The sequence below is a fragment of the Pyrus communis genome, chromosome 17, assembly GCF_963583255.1.
Source record: "Pyrus communis chromosome 17, drPyrComm1.1, whole genome shotgun sequence".
In the NCBI taxonomy this organism is placed as follows: Eukaryota; Viridiplantae; Streptophyta; class Magnoliopsida; order Rosales; family Rosaceae; genus Pyrus; species Pyrus communis.
In genome coordinates this window covers 8987436-9009490 of record NC_084819.1, presented here as the reverse complement: position 1 = coordinate 9009490, position 22055 = coordinate 8987436, and the positions used below count along the sequence as shown (strand labels likewise).

Here is a 22055-nt window from a genome sequence, read left to right as displayed (position 1 = left end):
AGGTTGTTGTTGAATTTGACTCCTATGACTCCATTAGCTCTCTTTTGGGTTCGATTGAGAATGGCATGTGGGAGGCTTACCCTTCCTTAGTTAATGCTAAACGGTTAGGGGGGTCTTTTCATGACTGTCGCTGGTCTTGGATCCCAAGATCAGCCAACATGGCGGCAAACTTGTTGGGGTCGCGACAGTGTGCGAAGATGTGGAATCATCCCTGGGTCAATAGACCCCTCTTCGTTAGTTTTTATGCTTCAAAGTGATGGTCTATCATGTCCTCCATGATGAGTTTGGGACAATAGAGGGGGTGACAACATAGTATGGCTATGTTGTCTTCTTGTAACTCCCTCTGCTATCCTTCTTTGTTTTTTGCTTTCATGGTAGGCTCTCCGTGTTTGTTTGACTTGTTAGCCCGGGTTTTGTATTTCCCGTTTATCAAAAAAAAAAAAAAAAAAAAAGGGGTTTTGGTTTACAAGGTTCTATTAATTTTATAAAAAAATTACTTAAAAAAAATATTTAAAAAATGCTAAAATTATAATAGCGAAGCTCTTGGACTTGGTGGGCAGGAGGTGCGAAATGGAGGGCTTTCCTCTGCAGTCACTCTCTCTTTCTCTCTTCTCTCTCTCCAACGCAAACATTTATTTCCCTCTTTTCTCTCCGTTGGATTTTCTTTCTGAAATTCCATCGTTCTGTAAGTTATATTTTTAGTTTATTTATTTCAATCTACAGTTTTCTGTCGTTCTAACGCAATGCGTTGAATTCAAGCAAAAAAAATAAAAAATAAAAAATTTGCGATCTTGTTTTTGCTTGATTTGCACTGTAGAATTTGCAGGGAGCTCAGAAACCCTAGATCTCTGTCATTTCGGGGGTGAGTTGTGTGCGCGTTGGGGTTGCATCCTTGGATTTGTGATTTTTGAGGTTGGTTTTCGCGCGTTTTGGCTGTGGATCTCGGGCTTTTCGTTGATTCGGAGCTCCAATTTCGAGGATTTTGGAGAGATTTGAAGGGTGAATTTGCGTGTGGTATTTGGTCGATGGCTTCAAATCCTCCTCCATTTCAGGTGGAGGATCTGACGGACGAGGATTTCTTTGATAAATTGGTTGAAGATGATCTGAGGCCCTCCGAATCAGGCCCCGAATTTGGCCAGGGAAATGATTCCGATGACGGTAAGGCGTTCGCAAATCAGAGTATTGGTAGCTCTGTAGTTGTATCTGAGGATTCGGGCCACGAAACCAAAACTACTGACGAAAATAAGCTGTTCGTAAATCCCAGTGTTGGTGATTCTGCAGCTGTATCTGAGGATTCGGCTGCCAAACCCCAAACGAAAGAGGAAAAAGGTGCAGAAGAATTTAATTCATTCGTGTTCGATAGTGTAATTGAGTCGAATAATGCGGTTGATAATAATGCAGTGATCGAGTCGAATAATGGTGGGGAGGCAGTGACATCCCAGTTGAGGTTGGATTCGACAGTGAGCAAGAGCAACGAGTCGGGAGCTTCAGGGGTTAAGGAGATAGGGTGGAGTTCTTTTTATGCCGATTCGGGGGATAATGGGATCCATGGGTTTGGATCGTACTCAGATTTTTTCAGTGAATTGGGGGATGGTTCGGGGGATTTTCGCACGAAAATAGACGGAAGTTTGAGTACTGAATCGAAAACTGTACTCAATAATGAAGATCAAACAGCCCATCAAGAGGGTTTGAACCATTTGGTTAGTAACGAGCAATGTCAAGAGGGTCAAGTTTATGGGGGAAGTGAGCAGGATCTAAACAGTACAGAGTATTGGGAAAGTCTCTATCCAGGGTGGAAGTATGACGCTAACACGGGGCAATGGTATCAGGTGGACAGTTTCGATGTGCCTGCAAATGCTCAAGGGAGCGTTGGCACTGATGATTGGACCACTATTTCTGATGGTAATAAGACCGAGGTTTCTTATTTTCAGCAGACAGCACAGTCTGCTGCCGGAACTGTGACTGAAACCAGCACGACTGGCAGTTTGTCAAACTGGGATCAGGTCTCACAGGAGACAAATGGGTACCCGGAACATATGGTTTTCAATCCCGAATACCCAGGTTGGTATTATGACACAATTGCCCAAGAATGGCGCTCATTGGAAGCATATAGCTCCTCTGTGCAATCGACTGCTCAGTCCCAGAGTAGAAATAGTATATATGGTCAAGAGTACAGGCAAGATGACAATTATGGGCCACAAGCGGTCGTCGGGAACCAAGGTCAAGACAGCAACTGGGCTGGGTCCTACAGTAAGTACAATCAGCACGCCTCAAATATGTGGCAAGCTCAAACTGCAGCTAAAAGTGAGGGGTTTTCAGGTTTTAGTGGAAAACAAAAACAGAGTAATTCGTTTGGTTCTACAGTTAACACGGATCAGCACATGTCTTTAAATTCTTTTGGAGCAGTTCCTTTGTACAACAAAGCAATTCAAGGTCATGGTTCAGCTAATGAGACTGTTGGGTTCCAGAGTTTCGTCCCGGCTGGGAACTTTAGCCACCAGTTTAATCAAGGAAATGCAAAGATGAGCGAACAAACACAATTCTCAGATGATTACTATGGCGCTCAGAAACCTTTAAGCTACTCACAGCAACCTCTAAATTATTCACAACCACCTTTCCAGAGTGGCAATCAGTTTTCATATGCTCCCAGCGTAGGAAGATCATCTGCTGGGCGCCCTCCGCATGCCCTAGTAACTTTTGGATTTGGTGGAAAACTCATTTTAATGAAGGACAATAGTAGCCTCAGGAATCCGTTATATGGAACCCAGGTGAGGACTTGGAACCTTCTCTCTTTAAGGTTAATTAAGGCTCCATTTGGTTGACACAAGGCTGATAGAAGGAAATAAAAGCTTTATCTTTTTAGGTAGTTTTTTAATCTGTCATTGATTTCCTGAAATAGAAATAGAAATTAGAAATAATTCTTTTCTTCATTGGTCCCAAAACCACTTGCATTCTCTAAGACTTGTTTACATTGTTAAGTGAAAAAGCCTAATTATGCATGTTTTATTGTTATATGAAGGATCCTGTAGGAGGCTTAGTTTCTGTCCTGAACTTAATGGAAGTTTTAACGGGAAAGACTGATCCTTCGAGTTTTGGAAGGAGTACTTGTGATTATTTTCGTGCTTTGTGCCAACAATCATTCCCAGGTCCCTTGGTTGGAGGGAGTGTTGGAAGCAAAGAGCTGAATAAATGGATTGATGAGAGGATTGCTAACTGTGAATCGCCAGACATGGACTATAGGAAAGGCAAAGTATTGAGGTTGCTTCTTTCTTTGCTTAGGATAGCTTGTCAACATTATGGAAAACTTCGATCTCCTTTTGGTACCGACACTGTATCAAGGGTAAATCACAATCCTGTCTTTTCTGTGATTCTCCTTGAAGTATTAGAGAAATAACTAATATTTGTCTGGTATACTTTTGGTCTTTTTCTTCTGATAGGAAAATGATACTCCAGAATCAGCAGTTGCTAAACTTTGTGCATCTGCAAAGAGCAATAATGTGCAATTCAGTGATTATGGCTCTGTTAGCCACTGTGTGCAGAAAACACCTTCAGAAGGACAATTGCAAGTATGGAATAAGTTACTCTGATAACTCTCTCCCCTTCTCTCTACATTATCAAATTTTTCATTTTTAATAGGTGTGGTTGTGTCCCAGGCAACTGCTTCTGAGGTACAAAATCTTCTGGTTTCTGGTAGAAAGAAAGAGGCTTTACAATGTGCACAAGAAGGTCAGTTGTGGGGACCTGCGCTTGTTATCGCTTCACAGCTTGGAGAACAGGTTTGTAGGCCATTGATGTTATATCCAGAGACTCAAATCAGATGTTTACTCTCTTGAGGTACATTGACAGTTTATACTGAAGTGCACTCTAATCACCATTTTTTTTCTCTCTATTCCTCCGGTGGGGATGGCGGCTTGGGACAACTTCAGTTCTATGTTGATACTGTGAAGCAAATGGCACTTCGCCAGCTGGTTGCAGGATCACCTTTGCGGACTTTATGCCTGCTAATTGCTGGGCAACCTGCTGAAGTATTCTCTGCTGACACTACAGCTGAGGTCAATCTTCCAGGCGCTGCTAATACATCTCAGCAGCCTGCACAGGTGAGATGTATTTTAAAACTGCCTATTGGGATAGGCTTGGTTCCTCTTTGAAAAGGAAATGGAAGAGAAAAAGTAAATTATGTAGTTAGTCTTGATAGCAACAACAACAACAACAAGGCCTTTTCCCACTAAGTGGGGTCAGCTATATGAATCCTAGAATGCCATTGCGCTCTAGTTAGTCTTGATAGCAACAAGAAAAAAAGAGGAAGCTTACAAAAGCAAGAGAGGAGGTTCCTATAAAAGACAGAAGCTAGAAGATCAGAGTGAATTGTTTCTTGGATCAGTTGATGTTGCTTCTCATAGCTATACATGTAGTGGAGTTCATTTAGGGACACCGATAAGTTTGGAACATAACTTTACATGTAGGGCCGAAGTTGGTGGTACAATTAGAATACGATTTTCTCTAATTGCACTTCTTGTACCCTTTTTAGCAGTACCTGTGCATTAAAATAACTTTTTTTTTTTTTAATTTGTGCAACAATAGTTTGGTGCAAATAAAATGCTTGATGGCTGGGTGGAGAATTTGGCTGTGATAACTGCAAACAGAACAAAAGATGATGAACTGGTTATTATACATCTTGGAGATTGCTTATGGAAGGATAGGAGTGAGGTATGATATTGTTATATTGTTACATTTAACTACTTTCCTTTACGTGTGCTCTTTTTCTCCCTAAATCTGACATCAGTTGTGTTTCAGATTACTGCAGCACACATCTGCTATTTAGTGGCAGAAGCAAATTTTGAGTCATACTCGGATAGTGCAAGGCTATGTCTAATTGGAGCAGATCACTGGAAGTCACCTCGAACTTATGCTAATCCAGAGGCCATTCAGGTGGTTTCTAAATGCTGTTATTCTTAATGAAGTCTCTTGATTTTATTTTTACTTTTCAGAAACTTCTAGTGCTAGTAACTATTTGGCTCCTAAGTCGTGCCTTGCAGAATGCATGTTTTTAGTGCATCAGTGCAAATCTGGAGCCTATTAACTTTATATGGTAGCTTTATCAGTTACTTTTAAGTAATGCTTTCTGGAGCTTATACTCAGTTTTCCTTATGTTGTATTGACAGAGGACTGAACTCTATGAATATTCAAGGGTGCTTGGGAACTCTCAGTTCATTCTTCTACCATTTCAGCCATATAAGCTCATATATGCACACATGCTTGCTGAAGTTGGAAGAGTTTCTGACTCGTTGAAGTAAGCACGTGCAATAATCTTTTGTTTGATATTTTCTTTCACTCGTGTTCTCTTAACAAATTGTATTTAATTCAGGTACTGTCAAACAATAATAAAGTCTTTGAAAACTGGTAGAGCACCTGAAGTGGAAACGTGGAAGCAACTAGTATTATCTCTTGAGGAGAGGATTAAAACCCATCAGCAGGTACTTCTTTATCCTATTGTTTGTATGTTCATCATTTCAAGCTAATACGACTAATCCTTCTGAATGCACATTCCATTTGCAGGGGGGATACTCTGTAAATTTAGTTTCTACAAAGTTTGTAGGTAAATTGCTCAACTTGTTTGATAGTACTGCACATCGTGTTGTTGGGGGCCTACCACCACCTGCACCGTCCACATCCCAAGGAAGTGCTCACGGTAATGACCATTACCAACAGCCCACAGGCCCTAGAGTTTCTAGTAGTCAATCAACAATGGCCATGTTGTCATTAATTCCTTCTGCTTCAATGGAACCCATAAGTGACTGGACATCTGATGGCAACCGAAAGCCAATGCATAATAGAAGTGTTTCAGAGCCAGATTTTGGCAGAACTCCAAGACAGGTGTGTCAAATTTCCCAAACGTGTAAATTTCAAATTCAACCATGCATGGACTTGCTTAATCAGCACATTTCAACACCGTATATGTGCAATTAATCACCTCTTTGCGCCATCTTAACTCATTATGGGACCAGGTTGATTCATCAAAACAAACGGCCTCACCTGATGCCCAAGGAAAATCCTCAGGGGGTTCTCGCTTTTCTCGTTTTGGTTTCGGGTCACAGCTCTTGCAAAAGACTGTTGGTTTAGTATTAAGACCCCGCCCAGGAAAACAGGTAGTTTATACTTTCATATATATATATATATATATATGTATGTATGTATGTATTGGTCTTTCGTTCAATCCTCACTCCCTTTTCCTTTCTGTGAAAGAACTACATCTATTCTTTCTTACGGTAAACCTTATCTAATGAATTTTCTACTTGCTACTGAAGGCTAAGTTGGGTGAAACAAACAAGTTCTACTATGACGAAAAACTTAAAAGATGGGTTGAGGAAGGTGTTGAACCTCCAGCTGAAGATACCGTGTTGCCTCCTCCCCCGACATGTACACCCTTTCAGAATGGTGTCTCTGATTACAACTTGAGATCTGTTTTGAAGAAAGAAGGGTCTCCTACTAAGGGCAGCCCAGATTTACAAACTTCAACCCCTCCAGGACCAACTTCAGGGACCCCACCTATTCCACCTAGCTCAAATCAATTCTCATCCCGTGGACGGTTGGGTATTCGATCCAGGTACAATATATTCTCAATTGCTCTCTCTCCCGACCCCACCCACCCTCTCTTTCGTGTCAGTTTTAAATCATTCTATTCCATTAGGTTCTGAAAAGTTTTTACAGTATTCACAAATGCTTAAATTTAGTTAATAATTAGAAGTAATTGTCCTTGAGAATCAAATGCCCTTTGACCAAAATTTGCCAGTAATCAATGAGGGAATGAATGTGACGGCCATAATTTGGTATGAAACTCGCTATCTGGGGGAGTTGAATCTAAGACCTTCCACTTACAAGTGGAGAGGACTACCACCAGACTTCAGTGCTAGGGACAACGAGGGAATGAATCTGAGTTGACTATATTTTTCATGGAATTTTGGCAGATATGTCGACACATTCAACCAAGGTGGTGGAAGCCCAGTAAACTCGTTCGAGTCACCTTCTGTTCCATCCGTTAAGCCTCTTGTTGCTGCCAACGCAAAGTTTTTTATTCCCACGGTAGCACCATCAAATGAACGGGCAATGGAGGCTATTGCTGAAAGTGTACAAGAAGGTGGTGCAACTAATGAAAATCCTTCAACATTCGGTATGAATGATTCATTCCATACTCCTCCGCCTTCATCGTCGTCATCGAATACCATGCAAAGGTACCCAAGCATGGGTAATATTCAAAGTATGGGAGTTGCCACAACTTCCAATGGCTCTGCTCCACCCCACTCACGAAGGACGGCCTCATGGGGTGGAAGCTCCAATGATGTATTAAGCCCTCCTATGGAAATGGGTGAGATAAAACCTCTAGGGGAGGCGTTAGGCATGTCCCCGGCAATGTTTAGGCCGAGTGAGCTTTCCCTGACACGCACCCAAATGAATGGAGGCAGTTTTGGTGATGACCTTCATGAAGTGGAACTTTGAGCCGAAGTAAAGAAGATGTAAATATCAAGTTTTGCTCCTAGCGATCAATACAAATACTTTGGAAGGTTCCTTCTGGTCCTGCATCTCTCAGAAAGCCAAACTCGTGGTAGTGCCGGCAGTAAGTTTATCGAACAATTATTTTTCTTTCTCAAAGTTCCCACTCCCCATCTTACCATGTATGTTCAGATGTAATTGGCGCAGGTTCTTTACTCACGAGCCAATCTTATGTTTAGATGCCCGGGAGTCACTGCCATTTATGGCTTAGGAGGAGCTCGTCTTGTTTTCTTTTTTCCGGTTCCCTTTAACAAAAGCCTGCATGGGCGATAGTGTACAGATCATTTGTTCATTTGTTTAAATACAGAAATCGTTCCTTGAAGTAGATAAAAGGGTCTACAGATCTTATGAAGGGAAAGAATAGTGTATTGAATTGAGAGAAAATAAAATTTCAAGTTTTGTTCTTTGGCTATGGATTCCTATGTTTATTACTCTACCACGTTGAATTAACATCTAAAGCCGAGGCCGGATATTCTGCTAAATATAGTATTGGTTTTTTCAGTACAATTAAAAAAAATTTCCGTGAACTTCCACTCGAGTTTAAAATTTGTCCTAAACTAAAGCTACGTTAAATTCAGGGATAAATCAACGAAATATTAGTTTAGGGATGAATTCTGAACGCAACTGCTTCAGTACAAGTCAACTGCACGAAGTCCTTCTCGGCAACATCTTGCTGATTGGATGCAGAAAAGAGAGAGAGAGATATATATATATATATATATATATATATATATATATATATATATATATATATGAAAAGGAATCAGGAACAAAAAGTATTGGAATCTTGAAAAACAAGCCATTTAGCTTAGTCGTCACATGAATAACCAATTCAGAGAAAAACAGAACATAAGAAGCGTATTTATGTATAACATAAAGTGAGGACAAGTTACAGCAAGAGGTCGTACACTCAATCGATCAATGATTCCTTTCTCAATCCAATTGTTGAAAAATTCCATGTCTTCCTTGCAATTTTCGAGGACGTGTCTTGCCTTCAAGCATGGAAAATATGTTGCAAGAATATGGTCAGACAGTAGTGTCGACTAAAATAGTTTTGAAAGGTAACATACTACGTACTACTCATCCTCCATCGAATTATAGTTCAGTAACTACCTGCTACAAATCTACACAACTACAACACAACTTACCATAACTCAGCACAAGTTTTACACCTATATATATAAAATCGAATTTCAAGATTTTAACCAAGTCCAGTGGTAACCACCCACCATTATGGATTCAAATCCAAGAATTATAAATATCTTACACTAGTACCCCAAGTTGGTTTTCAGAACCAAAATGGAACAGAAGATTGACTCACAACACAAAATTGACCTTCACAAACTGGATTTCTTTAGAGTTTGTGAACGAACCACCCTAGTCAAACTCCAATCCAAGTTGAGCTTCAATCCACCTGAAATTGAACACTCACACCCTTCACTAGCTCCCTTTCTCTGCCTCTTTTTCCCGACGAATACAACCCTCATCTTTCCCTCTCTATCCAATAAAAACACACCCAGTAAACCAAAACAAATTGAATGTATAGGATTACCAGGTCACAATCAAAATTGGGCTTCAATCCACCTGAAAATTAGCACTCACACCCTTCACCAACTCCCTCTCTCTACCTCTCTTTCCCTGCGAATACAACCCTCAGTTCTCGCTCTCTTTTCGACAAAAACACACCCAGTGAACAAAAAAATAATAAAAATTAAAGATATAGAATTACCTGATCACACTCGAAACTAAGTTTTAATCCACCTGAAATCGACTTCTCACACCCTTCATTAGCTACGGAGTACCTCTCTTTGCTTCTCTTTCCCTTTCTCATGTCATTGCTAGAAATTTTGACTTTACAAACAAAATTACTTTGTCGGCAAAAGTCAAAATTTGTCAACAAAGAGTCTTCCCCGACAAAAAATTTTGTCGGCCATTTCATCGTGCAAAGCACGTCGGGTAAGAGTTTTCCCGACAAATTTTTGTGTTTAGTCAGCTAAGGTTCAACTTTTCCCAACAAACTATTTTTTATCGGCATTTACATCTTTCCCGACAAATATTTCATCGGTACAGAGCTTTTATGCCGGCAAATAATACTTTTTAGCCAACAAATTATGTTCGTCGTTATGGAAATTTTGTCGGCATAGTCTTCTCTCCCAACAAAATTAGTGTCATTGGGAAAGACATATAATTTATATTAAAAAAATAACGCTTTAATGCTCAGCTGTTATATATGCAAATCCAAATACAATACAAAAAAATTGTTAAGAAATAATACTTTATTGATTGATAAATTTCAAATGTACATCTAGAGTGCTTTACAAAAGCATGTCACACAATAAATTATCCTACTGTGATTCCTTAAAGTCGGCTGCCCTGTAGCATTATGCAAGAGCTTGTGTCATGAGGAAAGGGGCATTCGCAGCTTTATTTCCACGCAAGAAAATGAGCATTCCCAGATTTATATCAAATGGATTTCAAAAATCCAATAACACCAAATATGCAGGAGCTTGTGTCATGGGGCAAGAGGAGAAGAATTTAGTGGCTTCCTGAAGACCGTTGCGACCTCAAACCTTGGATGATGTAAGGGCTGCAATAACACCATAGTATTACAATAAACAATGAAAACTAAACCAATTTGTCAACTAGAAAGCATGTAGTTATATCCAATACTTTCCCATTACAAAGAGCCTAATCCCTTTCTAAGTTCATATTCCTTCAATCCCAATATACTTGAGACATTATATTGAATGTTAACTCACAAAGTCCTCCTTTACGATAGTCCAAATCGACATTATATTGAATGTTAACATTTAAAAGTTAAGTGCATGCCAAATTTGGGTGGTGCAAAACTAAGAAAAGTATTGACAAATAATTAGTTAATATCTATTACCCGATCAACCCGTAAAACAGTGCAGGCAGCATCTGCAGCATAATTGAGAGCAAAGAACCTATAACAAACCACCCAACATAGAAGATTAATACCTATATCACATGACAGAATCAGTATGACAAGCTAGGGTCAGAGCGCTTCTTAAACCAGAATCTAAGCAACATATAAACCGAGAATCTACAGAACCTACATGATTGCCTACACACAAATCCAAAGTACTAATGCAAGTAGAGGTTTGCCACAATATACTAGAAAATGAGCATTCCTAGTTTTAGACCAAACGGCCTTCACTGAAACCAACCCAAAGTTCAATAACCCCACGTATGCAAACTCTAACTGTTGTACCTTGGCCCGTTTGTTAGTGCGGAACCGAGATTCAGATTACAACCTCACCAAAATCACACACAGTTGAACAAAATAAAATACAAGAAATAAAGACACAGAGAAATTTGCGAGGTTCGGCAAAAACTGCCTACGTCCCCGAAGAGATATTGCTCTTCACTATGAGAATAACAGTACAAGTATACATGAGTTAAATCGACATAACCCAATCCCATATCCCTTGTACACCCACTCACAGAATTTTCCCAAGAGCCTCACTCTACACCAAGAGTTCTTTCACTAGAATACTTTTCACTCTAGCTCTCTTGATTTTCTCTCAACCCATGTTCAACCTTTTCCATGGGAGAGCCGAAATGCTCTCCCCCTTGGATGCTCTCTTTCACACTTCACAAAGGCATAACCAAATGCCTTAATATAAACAAAAGGCCCCGCCTTCTCTCTCTTTCGGCTCATCACACAAGGCCAATTCTTTGCCTTTGTAAAAGCCACAAATCAAGGGCTAGACATCATAATGATGTCCCCCTTTTTCTTTGTCCCTTTCTTTAGCCGAAAGTAGCTAGCACTCCACATGGTTGAGATGAAATTGTTGCCAACTCATAATATGAGCCAATCACGACACTAACATTTAAAAAGATTGTATTACATTTAGCACAAACAAGAACACAAACTAGAACATACTTCAAATAAGAATCCACCCTCACAAGGCACTTGTAAGCATAAGAAGTTACATGGAGCGACTTCTGTTATCAAGCATATAGTTGCAATTAAGCACACCATCTTTGAGGGCATCAAACCTTCAAGCCCATTTCATTGCTCTAAAACATTTTGAGACCATTTTTCATGCTACTTCAGTTTCAATGTCAAGTACCATGAGCCTAATTTCAATTGATTACACAGAGGGATTGATTTTTGTGGTGCAAAGACTCACAATCAATTTTAACTATAAAACCATTACTGCAGCTTGATTGAAGTCTCGCATAAATTGAAGTTAAAAGCAATTAAAATCCAGAACATGGATTACGCATCCTCAAACCCTAACTAAGGATCCTCCATCAAATCATTACCTAAAATCCCCTCAGAATTACATTGGAAAAACAAATCTAAGAAAGGAACCATAAATTTGAGACTAACAGAGAGCTGAGGGGAAGGATTAGAGTAGGGTCTGAGAACATACCCAAAACGTTTTAGAGTAATAAAGTGCAACGAAGCACCCAGTATTAGCGATTACGAAGCTAGAGTAGCAGGGGCACTTCGACGGCAACGGCAACAGAGAGTAGATGAAGCGATGACGACGGCGAGCCAAAAAACAATGTTGACGGAAAGCGAACAGTGGCGCCGTAAGAGAGAGAAAGAGAGAAGAGGGGGCTGGGCTATCCGCATATAACAGGGTTTGTAGAAAATACGTTGAATCTAGATTTAAAGGGGAAATTCTTTAAACTGAAAATTTGAGCGGGGAATCGAAAAGACAAAAAAAATAAATGAGCGGGCAGGAATTAATCCGCGCCCCTCTCTTGATGACGAACGGACATGTTTTTGCCGACTATTAGTTTATTTGTGGGCTTGAAAGTTCTTTGCCAACAAACTTTTCATCGGCATAGGTCTAAATGTTTCAAGCCGACGAATTAAAATTTTTGTCGGGCAAAGGCTCTTGTGCCGACAAAATTTTACTTTATCAGCTTTAAGTTTGTCGGTAAAATAATATTTTCTAGCAAATTAAACTATTAGCCCGAACTCTTTTCAACAAAAACATACCCGGTGAAAACAAAAACAAAAAAAAGGCATAAATTGCAATGGGTCACAAAGACCCAGTCCTAGGTGTGAGCTCGTCAGTTTGCAACCTTTAAATTCTCATCTACATGTAAAGTCTACAATGGGCAACTTAAAAACGCCATTCTCCCTATAGACGCCATATAGAATTAGTGGGCCTTTTGGGCCCTTGATTTAAGGTGAGAGGAAAATATTTTTAAAAGTTTTTTATTATTCTAAAGTAAAAAAAATGAAAGAAAGAAAAAAGCTCTATGTAGTATAGCTAATCTGAAATAAACATGTGTTTCAATTGATTTAAGGTGATTATAATCTCAACTACTGAAATGAGAATTCGAACAGAAGAGTCTGCAGATGAGCATACTGCTCTAAATTTTTTGATATTAGTGCCCCAACTTTAATTTGTTTGAGGTTAAGCTCTTATTGCATTATGTTAACATGTAGCTTATTTAGTAGAATATGATCTCACTTTTAGCGGAACTAATTAACTCAAATGCAACAAACAGGCCGTTTCATCAGCACGAGAAAACAGAATTACGTACAGAGCTTTACTTGAGGCTTAATCATTCGAAGGTGCAAAGCAAAGCATGGAATTGGATACCCAAACCCAACCCAATCCAACATAGTTTTAACTTTTTCGTTTCTTTCCTTCCATATATTTTTATTTTTTTATTTACTTATGTTAGCTCTGCACCTTCTTTTGCTTGCTGATCTCTCCCTTCGCATTTTCATAGATTTTTATGCGGAATGATTTCGAATTTGACAACCGCTTCACCGGAATTCTGAAAGCAGTTTCTTAGTGTGATCGGTGCAAGAATAAGATCAAGCTTCTTCCCCTTCAAACATTATACAATATACTTTGTTTAATGTCCTAACCTTTGAAGTTGGATTGCATAAGGGCATATTTTTGGTCTTGGTCTTGGTCTTTACCTATGCATAAACTAAAACAAGACAGGGATATATACATATCTAAAGGTGTTGGAGATGGAGACGGAGATATTGCGTCGAGACGAGGGAAGACGAAAATTTTTCTTCCGCCTATTGAAAGCCATTGGCATCTCCCTCCCCAAGAGAAAAACAAGCCTGATTCATCTATAATGTCAAACTTAGGCTTCAAGACAATGCTGTCATATCCGCTCAAGTTTCGGGACTCATTCAAGAGGCTCGGAGGGAGTAGTAGTAGGAGCTTCAAAACGGTTCTCGGAGGAGTTCATGATCCGAAAGATGAAAAATATGTTGAGTCTTTCAGAGAATTGCTTTTTATTGAGGGTCAACTTCCTCCACAGCACAATGATTATCATACCCTTTTAAGGTAATTAGTAATTTGATGGGACAATGTTCTCAAATATAAGAAATGATTTGCAACTATCAATTTAAGATAAATTGTTTCTAATATTTCTATTTGATGATGATATATAGGTTTCTTAGAATGAGGGACTTCGATTTTGTGAAAGCAAAAGATGCGTTCTTGATTTATCTTAAGTGGCGTGAGGATTATCAGGTTGATGAAATTCCAAAGGTGAAATATTCCAAACTAAACTTTATTTTTTGCTAGATGAAGTGTGAATATTACTCTATCACATTGATTTTACAGCATGAAATCTCATCAAATCCAATAAGTAATAGAATCAGTTCGGTATTTAGGAAGGTCGATGCCGGAAAACGGATTTGAGAAGCTTTCGTTTAGGTTGTTTATAGCCCACCAGTGCAGATTTTTCTTTTAAATTCCTAGCTCCTTTAGAGTACATAAATGCAGTTGCTTTCTTATGTCCTTGTTCCAAATGTGGAAGGTGGTTTCCTATTTGATTTTCGGAACCCCATTTCTTCGAAAAATATATGCGCTATCATGCTCTTTTAGATCATGATAATTAAGAATGTGATAGTTGGGTTAATAAGAATACTGATCACCTAGAAGCTTGGAACACAAGGTACTCAAAAGGCCAACTCTCTTTTTTTAAAAATGATATTCTACTTAATCTTATTTAAGATGTTATTCTAAGGTCATTAAGATGATTCTTGATATGAGTTTTCCCTTACTGTCAATTCTTATATTTTTCTATGTCCCAATCAAGTGTTCGAGTTAGTTAGCGCTATGTGGCTTAATCGAAACAACAATTAATTGTGGGATTCCGCATTGCAGGAGTTTAAGTTTGAGGAGTATGAAACAGTAAAGAAATGCTATCCCCATGGATATCATGGTGTAGACCGATATGGTAGACCAGTATACATCGAAAGGATCGGGATGGTGGACCTTAACAAACTTCTGCAAGTAACTACCCCCGAAAGATTCACCAAGTATCATGTTTCCGAACAAGAGAAAACATTAAATTTGAGATACCCTGCGTGTTCGATTGCAGCTAAGAGGCATGTAGCATCTACAACAAGTATTTTGGATGTGCATGGAGTGGTGAGTATTTCTTTCTTATATTCCATCTAGAGAAAACCTTTTGAAAGCATGTCTCAACCGGAGGGGAGTTTTCAAGTCTCGTCTCCGTCATCCTTGTTTGAAATTTTTTTCTGTATTCCAAAAAGATTGATTTTGCTGGTTAGGGCTTCAAGCTGCTTAGGGTTTAGGGTTCTAATATATTTGAACTTTATGTGTTTGATTAGGGATTGGCTAATTTCTCAAAGCCTGCCAGATATATTTTTATGGAAATTCTGAAGATTGATAGCAATTACTACCCAGAGGTACGTGGGTTGTCATTGTTCCCGCGGTACTAATGCCAAACGAAAAGATAAGCGTCATAGACGATGGGATGTTAAAAGGCGGTATATTTTCATTTGAAAATTGATGATGGAAAGTTTGGAGCTAGGACATCATATTTTTCTCAACATATGTGTGTATATGTTCATGTACATCTTACTGACTTTGAGGCAGCTGATATTTTCAGACTCTAAATTGCCTCTTTATCGTCAACGCTGGATCCGGGTTTAAAATGCTGTGGAAAGTAGTGAAGGCTTTCCTTGATACAAGAACATTAGCAAAGATTCAAGTAAGGATTCTGTTATCGAGGGTATAAATTGTAGCACCTTCATTAATTTCAGATGACGGACTAATTGTTTTCGAAATCTACGAGATCACTATTGCAGGTGTTGGGATACAATTATCACAGTGAGCTGTTTGATGTTGTTGATCGAAGGTAAACATAATAATCTAGTGCAAATTCAAAGAAAGAAAAAATAGAATAACTTTTCATATATTGGTGCACATAAAATGTTACTTAAACTCTCCTTGTAATTGTTTGGTTAAAATTCAATTCTCTGCAGTAATTTGCCAACTTTTCTGGGTGGAAACTGCACCTGTTCCGATTACGGGGGATGCCTTTTCAGTGATAGAGGACCCTGGAACAATCCTGAAATTACAGAACTGCTTCAGGTCATCAGTTTTCTGTTTTCTGTTAATTCTAAAAGCTTTCCTTCCCATGTGTACTTTAATGCAACTTTTTGAGCTTATACTTAGAAGGTACAATGCTGACGCAGTAATATAGTCGAGAAAAAATGTTCATCTATATCTTTCAGGCGATTTCAGTTGGCAACGAGCTAAACAACTGTGAAGAAAACGGTGATCAGGGATCAGAAGAGGCGTTGGTGCGCGACACGGTAATTATTAAGCAGCTCCTTTAACCAGAATCTTACTTGCATAGATCTCAATTTATTAAGAACCATAAAACTTGAAAGAAGTGATAGGTTGTTTGATATACTTCATTTTGTGTGGCACTGCATCGCAGAGAATCCAGGATTTGGAAGCAGCGCTTAGCGACGTGAAGAAGGCAAGTTGGGACTAACGATTGCGCTCTTATTTCGGGGTACAGTTCAACACATTATGCAAAAATTATGCTGATTCTTGTTGTATTTTTGCAGAAGATCGAAGCATTAGAAGCTGCACTTAAAGAAACCAAGATAGTGAGTCCTAAAACATTTAATTTTTATTCTTCTTGGTACTACTAAGTTACTAACCTAAAACAAACATGTTTAATTAGTGAGCCTTTCACTCTTTATCTTGACAGGTCTTGAAAGAACTCGGGAAGGATGTACAAGAGTTGAGATCAACTTCCTAGGAACTACTATTAAGCAAGCTCTAATTAGCAAATAAATGTGTATCGTTTAGGGGATCGATCCATCTGTGCTCCTACAAGCTATATTTAACCTCTCGCGCTTCTGCTACGAACACGGAGAAGTTGGAAAGGGGAGTATTGGTGCTTTCACCATAGACGCCACTGCATGTTCGTGCCTTCATCTCATCAGTAGCCACCGTTACTAGAGTATCAGCCTATATATTGAAGCAAAACACTGCCTATTGAAGCAAAATGTCACTAGTTTCCTTTGCCGTGGCCTCCAAATCAGAGGCTATAAAATAAATTTCTAGTAGTGACTAATAACGCTCATTTTTTTTACTTTCCAAAAATTAATAAATTATACTTTTAAAAGACATTTTTTTGTTTGCTAAAAGTTTAAGTTTAAGGACTTATGGAGGGGTCTTAATCGATCAAAAGGTATTAGTTTTAGCGTATTTTCTGAAAATCTCCCCCACCATTTTGAGTAGGCCTAGCGTCTGTCGTGTAACACCTGTTATCTTAACGGGTCGTGTCGTATCACATCTATTATTTTAACGGGTCCTTAACAAGTAGGGTAAAGTGACCCGACCCGTTACGACCCGTTAAGAAAAATATTTTTTTTTCCTTAAATTTGCACATACCACACATTGCCACATAAATATTCCTTTAAAACCTTAAAACACATTTGTCGTTTAAGTACTACAACTACACTAAAAAATAAGAGCCTAATAAACAAACATCCATACACTACTAGTCTATTACAAAATATTAAATGTGCAAAGATATACAAAATGAAAGAGCTTTTGTTTTCAAGGTTGTGAAGCCTTTCTCAAAAGTTATCATCCTTGCCAATGGAACTAAAAGCTTGCATGTTATTCCTTTAACAAAATCCTCAATTTTCATCGATCATTATGACATAAGATTTTGTGGTATCCACTTGTGTAAATATTTTAAATTCATGATCAAATTAGTTCATTGTATTCATATAGGATCAAGGAGTGTAGCTGTAAAAAAAATATCAAAATAGGAGTTAAAATAACCGTTAAATCGTGATTTTTCGTTTATAACCGTAAAAAAGTTTTGTCCCGTTACTTTGTCTCTGTATGTTTGCTTTCCGCATTTTTTGGCGTATGCGATCTTGAAGTATATACAAACATGTTTGAAGGTTGGATCATTGAAACTAGTTTCGTAGAATGCATATCCCATCAAAACAATAGATTCACTAACAATTAAGAGTTTATTCATACTTTCATTAAGTATAACATAAGATTTTGTGGTATCCACTAGTGTAAATATTTTAAATTGAAGATCGAGTTCATTCATTGTATTCATATAGGGTCAAGGAGTGTAGCTGTAAAAAATCATCCAAATCAGAGTTAAAATAACCGTTAAATCATGATTTTTCGTTGATAACCATTGAAAAGTTTTGTCCCGTTACTTGATCTCTGAATATTTTTTTTTTTACGATTTTTGGTGTATGCGATCTAACAAGTTTGACAGTTGGATCGTTGAAATTAGTTTTGTAGAATGCGTATCTTATCAAATGATAGATTCACTAATACTTAGAGTTTATTTATACTTTCATTAAGTATAACATAAGATTTTGTGGTATCCACTAGTGTAAATATTTTAAATTGAAAATCGAATTCATTCATTGTATTCATATAGGGTCAAGGAGTGTAGCTGTAAAACATCAAAATGAGAGTTAAAATAACCGCTAAATCGTGATTTTTTGTTTATAACCATCAAAAAGTTTTGTCCCGTTACTTGATATCTGAATGTTTGTTTTTCGCAATTTTTGGCGTATGCGATCTCAAAGTATATACAAACATGTTTAATAGTTCGATCATTGAAACTAGTTTTGTAAAATGCATATCCCATCAAAACAATAGATTCACTAACACTTAAGAGTTTATTCATATTTTCATCAAGTATAACATAAGATTTTGTGGTATCCACTAGTGTAAATATTTTAAATTGAAGATCGGGTTCATTCATTGTATTCATATAGGGTCTAGGAGTGTAGCTGTAAACAATCATCAAAATCGGAGCTAAAATAACTGTTAAATCGTGATTTTTTGTTGATAACCGTTGAAAAGCTTTGTCCCATTACTTGATCTCTGAATATTTGTTTTTTGCAATTTTTGGCGTATGCAATCTCGAAGCCTATACAAACAAGTTTGACGGTTGGATTGTTGAAATTAGTTTTGTAGAATGCGTATCCCACAAAACGATAGATTCACTAACATTTAAGAGTTTATTCATACTTTCATTAAGTATAATATAAGATTTTATGGTATCCACTAGTGTAAGTATTTTAAATTGAAGATCGAGTTTGTTAATTGTATTCATATAGGGTCAAGGAGTGTAGCTGTAAAAAATCATCAAAATCGAAGTTAAAATAACCGTTAAATAGTGATTTTTTATTGATAACTGTCGAAAAGTTTTGTCCCGTTACTGAATCTTTGAATGTTTGTTTTTTGCAATTTTTGTCGTATACGATCTCGAAGTATATACAAACATGTTTGACGGTTGGATCGTTGAAACTAGTTTCGTAGATGCGTATCCCATCAAAACAATAGATTCATTAACACTTAAGAGTTTATTCATACTTTCATTGAGTATAACATAAGAGTGTTAATCTTTTAAATTGAAGATCGAGTTCATTCACTGTGTTCGTATAGGGTCAAGGAGTGTAGTTGTAAAAAATCATCAAAATCGAAGTTAAAATAACCGTTAAATTGTGATTTTTCGTTGATAACTGTCAAAATGTTTTGTCCCGTTACTTGATCTCTGAATGTTTGTTTTTCACGATTTTGGGCGTATGCGATCTTGAAGCATATACAAGTTTGACGGTTGGATCGTTGAAATTAGTTTCGTAGAATACGTATCCCATCAAAACGATAGATTCACTAACACTTAAGAGTATATTCATACTTTCATTAAGTATAACATAAGATTTTGTGGTATCCACTAGTGTAAATATTTTAAATTCAAGATCGAATTCATTCATTGTATTCATATGGGGTCAAGGAGTGTAGCTGTAACAAAATCATCAAAATCAAAGTTAAAATAACCGTTAAATCGTGATTTTTCATTTATAACCGTCGAAATGGTTTATCCCGTTACATGATCTCTGAATGTTTGTTTTATACAATTTTTGGTGTATGCGATCTCAAAGTATATACAAACATATTTGACAGTTGGATCGTTGAAATTAGTTTCGTAGAATGTGTATCCCATCAAAACAATAGATTCACTAACATTTAAGAGTTTATTCATACTTTCATTAAGTATAACATAAGATTTGTGGTATCCACTAGTGTAAATATTTTAAATTGAAGATTGAGTTTGTTCACTGTTTTCATATAGGGTCAAGGAGTGTAGCTGTAAAAAATCATCAAAATCGAAGTTAAAATAACCGTTAAATCATGATTTTTCGTTGATAACCGTCGAAAAGTTTTGTCCCGTTACTTGATCTTTGAATGTTTGTTTTTTGCGATTTTTTGTTAGTGCGATCTCAAAACATATACAAACAAGTTTGACAGTTGGATCATTGAAATTAGTTTCGTAGAATTCGTATCCCATTAAGTTCAAAGGTGTGTGTGTATATATATATATATAGATATTAAGTAGATTTAAATTTATTTATTTTGTATGTATAACACTTAAGAAATTGAATAATATGTATATTTAAGCTGATCCAATGGTCACCAATTTTTAATATTTAATTTAATATATATATATATAATTATTATAGTTTTAGGGGTATAAAATTGTTAAATTAATATATATAATTATTATTGTATTTTTTTAGGGTTATAAAATTATAAAATTAATATTTTTCTTATCATGTATCGTGTTATCTACGTGTATACCCGAATCAACCTGTTATCTTAACAGGTGCTTATAGGGTTATCCGATAACGACCCGATTCGTTATCGTGTCGACCCAAACACCTGTTAATTTCGTATCGTGTCGTGTCTGGTTATCAGATCGTGTCAGGAATTGCCATGCCTAATTTTGAGGACTTAATCGGACAAGGATTTAATGGGTTAAGCAAAAGCATGGGGTGTATTGAGTGGATTGAGATGGAGTCCCACTTTAGTCTTTAGCATATTTTGCTGAAAATCTCCCCCACCATTTTGGAGGCAAATAGGACAAAAGCAACTTTGAAAAAAAAAAAAAAAAAAAAAGAAAAAAAGAGCCAATGATATGATTTAACATTGGTACTAGATAATGGATTGTGTTGTCATATTGCATCGTCTCAACAATTTCATGTCTAAAGGACACATGCAACTAGAATTTCACATTAGAATTTCTTCAATCATTTGGGTATAGATGGCATGCATCTAATCATGTTGACTATGTTTATCTTTTTTTTTTTTTTTTCTCTCATGGCTTTATTTTGGAGGCCTGTGATTGTGAAATAAGGTTGTATTTTTGTCATTTTAATGTGGTTGTAAGGCGTCACTTAGTATTACGGTGCAGTGATATTGTTCTTCACTTGTAAGTAAAAGGTCTTAAGTTTAAGTATTGTATGAATGACGAGTGTGTAGCAAAAATTCACCGTCTTTAGTCTTGATGAAATTGTACTTACAAAATAATAAATACCTTTCATAAATGACCAAAGCATCACACACCCACAAGGTGGAGTAAGGAGGTTTGGGCAATGGATCTCTGATGCCTAAGTCAGTAACTCTATAAAGAGTGAGTGTTTAGGACTTAAAGTGCGTAGCAAAAGCTTATATTTAGCGTAATGCTTACCGAAAAATGGTGGACATTAGGCATTTATAGGGAGGGGGCTGGCCATGGGGTTAGAATTTTACCTTACACATGGCGGCTTCATGTTGGCAAAAAGGTTGTGTCATTCGTAGAATGAATGTTGAAAGAATTATCCCAATATATTAATTAAGAGATAATGTCTTGGGGTTATAAAATTAGTATATTTGATTAATTGTGATGAAGATTCCTTACTTGTTTGAGTTAATCTTCCATTAGAAATGTATTAAAGATAAGATTTGATATTAATCTTGCCTTTGACTTTTCCATGCCACAAGCAGGGAGCTTGGAGATGTTGTAGACAGCTGCTCGAGCCTCCAGGATGTTGAACTGTGTGTGAGAATATTTGTGTGACCTGTCAATTTAATGAGGTCAATCTTGTTTTTTTTTTTGAAAAAAAAGTCACGCTATGTCTTTTAAATTTTGAGAATTCTTTTTTGCTCCAAAACGAGGTTGAAACTAATTTATTTCTCTACTCTTTAGTGTAAATATTAGGCTTGAAATAGTTTAAGGACAATGGTTGATGAAAAAAAGTTAAATGGTTGACGACCACCTTGTTAAATACTATTTTCTCGGTTCCATGTCTTTAAATGCAAATTTTCTTGTTGATGTCATATAAATTAAGGAAAACTAATGAAAAGTGCTTGAAAAGTTTTAGTTTTAATAAAAAAAAA

At 37.2% G+C, this 22055-nt stretch overlaps 2 protein-coding genes and 1 long non-coding RNA gene across 5 annotated transcripts; 2 read left to right on the top strand and 1 right to left on the bottom strand.

Annotated features, from left to right (window-relative positions):
* Nucleotides 1-541: 541 nt before the first annotated feature.
* On the top strand, nucleotides 542-7954 carry LOC137722526 (protein transport protein SEC16B homolog). 3 transcript variants are annotated; one of them, XR_011066768.1, is made up of 14 exons: nucleotides 542-2768; nucleotides 3020-3340; nucleotides 3438-3566; nucleotides 3654-3776; nucleotides 3927-4097; nucleotides 4582-4707; nucleotides 4795-4929; nucleotides 5163-5290; nucleotides 5366-5474; nucleotides 5557-5874; nucleotides 6006-6146; nucleotides 6306-6604; nucleotides 6966-7612; nucleotides 7728-7954. XR_011066768.1 is itself a non-coding variant. In XM_068461551.1 (14 exons), the coding sequence occupies exons 2-14, from the start codon at nucleotides 1026-1028 to the stop codon at nucleotides 7492-7494; spliced, it is 4272 nt and encodes a 1423-aa protein (XP_068317652.1). In that variant the 5' UTR covers nucleotides 543-685; nucleotides 818-1025; the 3' UTR covers nucleotides 7495-7954. The 3 variants fall into 3 exon arrangements, 2 of the variants coding, with proteins under 2 accessions (XP_068317651.1, XP_068317652.1); XM_068461551.1 differs by having other exon boundaries at nucleotides 543-685; nucleotides 818-2768; nucleotides 6966-7954; XM_068461550.1 differs by having other exon boundaries at nucleotides 6966-7954.
* Nucleotides 7955-9884: 1930 nt separating this feature from the next.
* LOC137721722 (uncharacterized) lies at nucleotides 9885-12264 on the bottom strand. The gene is made up of 3 exons (XR_011066707.1): nucleotides 11955-12264; nucleotides 10439-10496; nucleotides 9885-10135 (listed from the first exon to the last, which is right to left on the bottom strand). It is a non-coding gene; the product is annotated as an uncharacterized lncRNA (long non-coding RNA).
* Nucleotides 12265-13305: 1041 nt separating this feature from the next.
* Nucleotides 13306-16931, top strand: LOC137721797 (phosphatidylinositol/phosphatidylcholine transfer protein SFH11). The gene is made up of 11 exons (XM_068460809.1): nucleotides 13306-13856; nucleotides 13964-14063; nucleotides 14685-14951; nucleotides 15155-15232; nucleotides 15436-15537; nucleotides 15635-15684; nucleotides 15812-15920; nucleotides 16064-16144; nucleotides 16273-16314; nucleotides 16406-16447; nucleotides 16552-16931. The coding sequence occupies exons 1-11, from the start codon at nucleotides 13477-13479 to the stop codon at nucleotides 16600-16602; spliced, it is 1302 nt and encodes a 433-aa protein (XP_068316910.1). The 5' UTR covers nucleotides 13306-13476; the 3' UTR covers nucleotides 16603-16931.
* Nucleotides 16932-22055: the final 5124 nt, after the last annotated feature.

Excerpts from the sequence above, each read along its gene's own strand:
- LOC137722526 (XM_068461550.1), top strand. The coding sequence starts at position 1,026 with ATGGCTTCAAATCCTCCTCCATTTCAGGTGGAGGATCTGACGGACGAG. Across the intron at positions 4,930-5,162 it reads CTAATCCAGAGGCCATTCAG|AGGACTGAACTCTATGAATA; the intron begins GTGGTTTCTAAA and ends TTGTATTGACAG. Across the intron at positions 5,475-5,556 it reads GGATTAAAACCCATCAGCAG|GGGGGATACTCTGTAAATTT; the intron begins GTACTTCTTTAT and ends TTCCATTTGCAG.
- LOC137721797 (XM_068460809.1), top strand. The coding sequence starts at position 13,477 with ATGCATAAACTAAAACAAGACAGGGATATATACATATCTAAAGGTGTT. Across the intron at positions 14,064-14,684 it reads AGGTTGATGAAATTCCAAAG|GAGTTTAAGTTTGAGGAGTA; the intron begins GTGAAATATTCC and ends TCCGCATTGCAG. Across the intron at positions 16,315-16,405 it reads CGCTTAGCGACGTGAAGAAG|AAGATCGAAGCATTAGAAGC; the intron begins GCAAGTTGGGAC and ends GTATTTTTGCAG.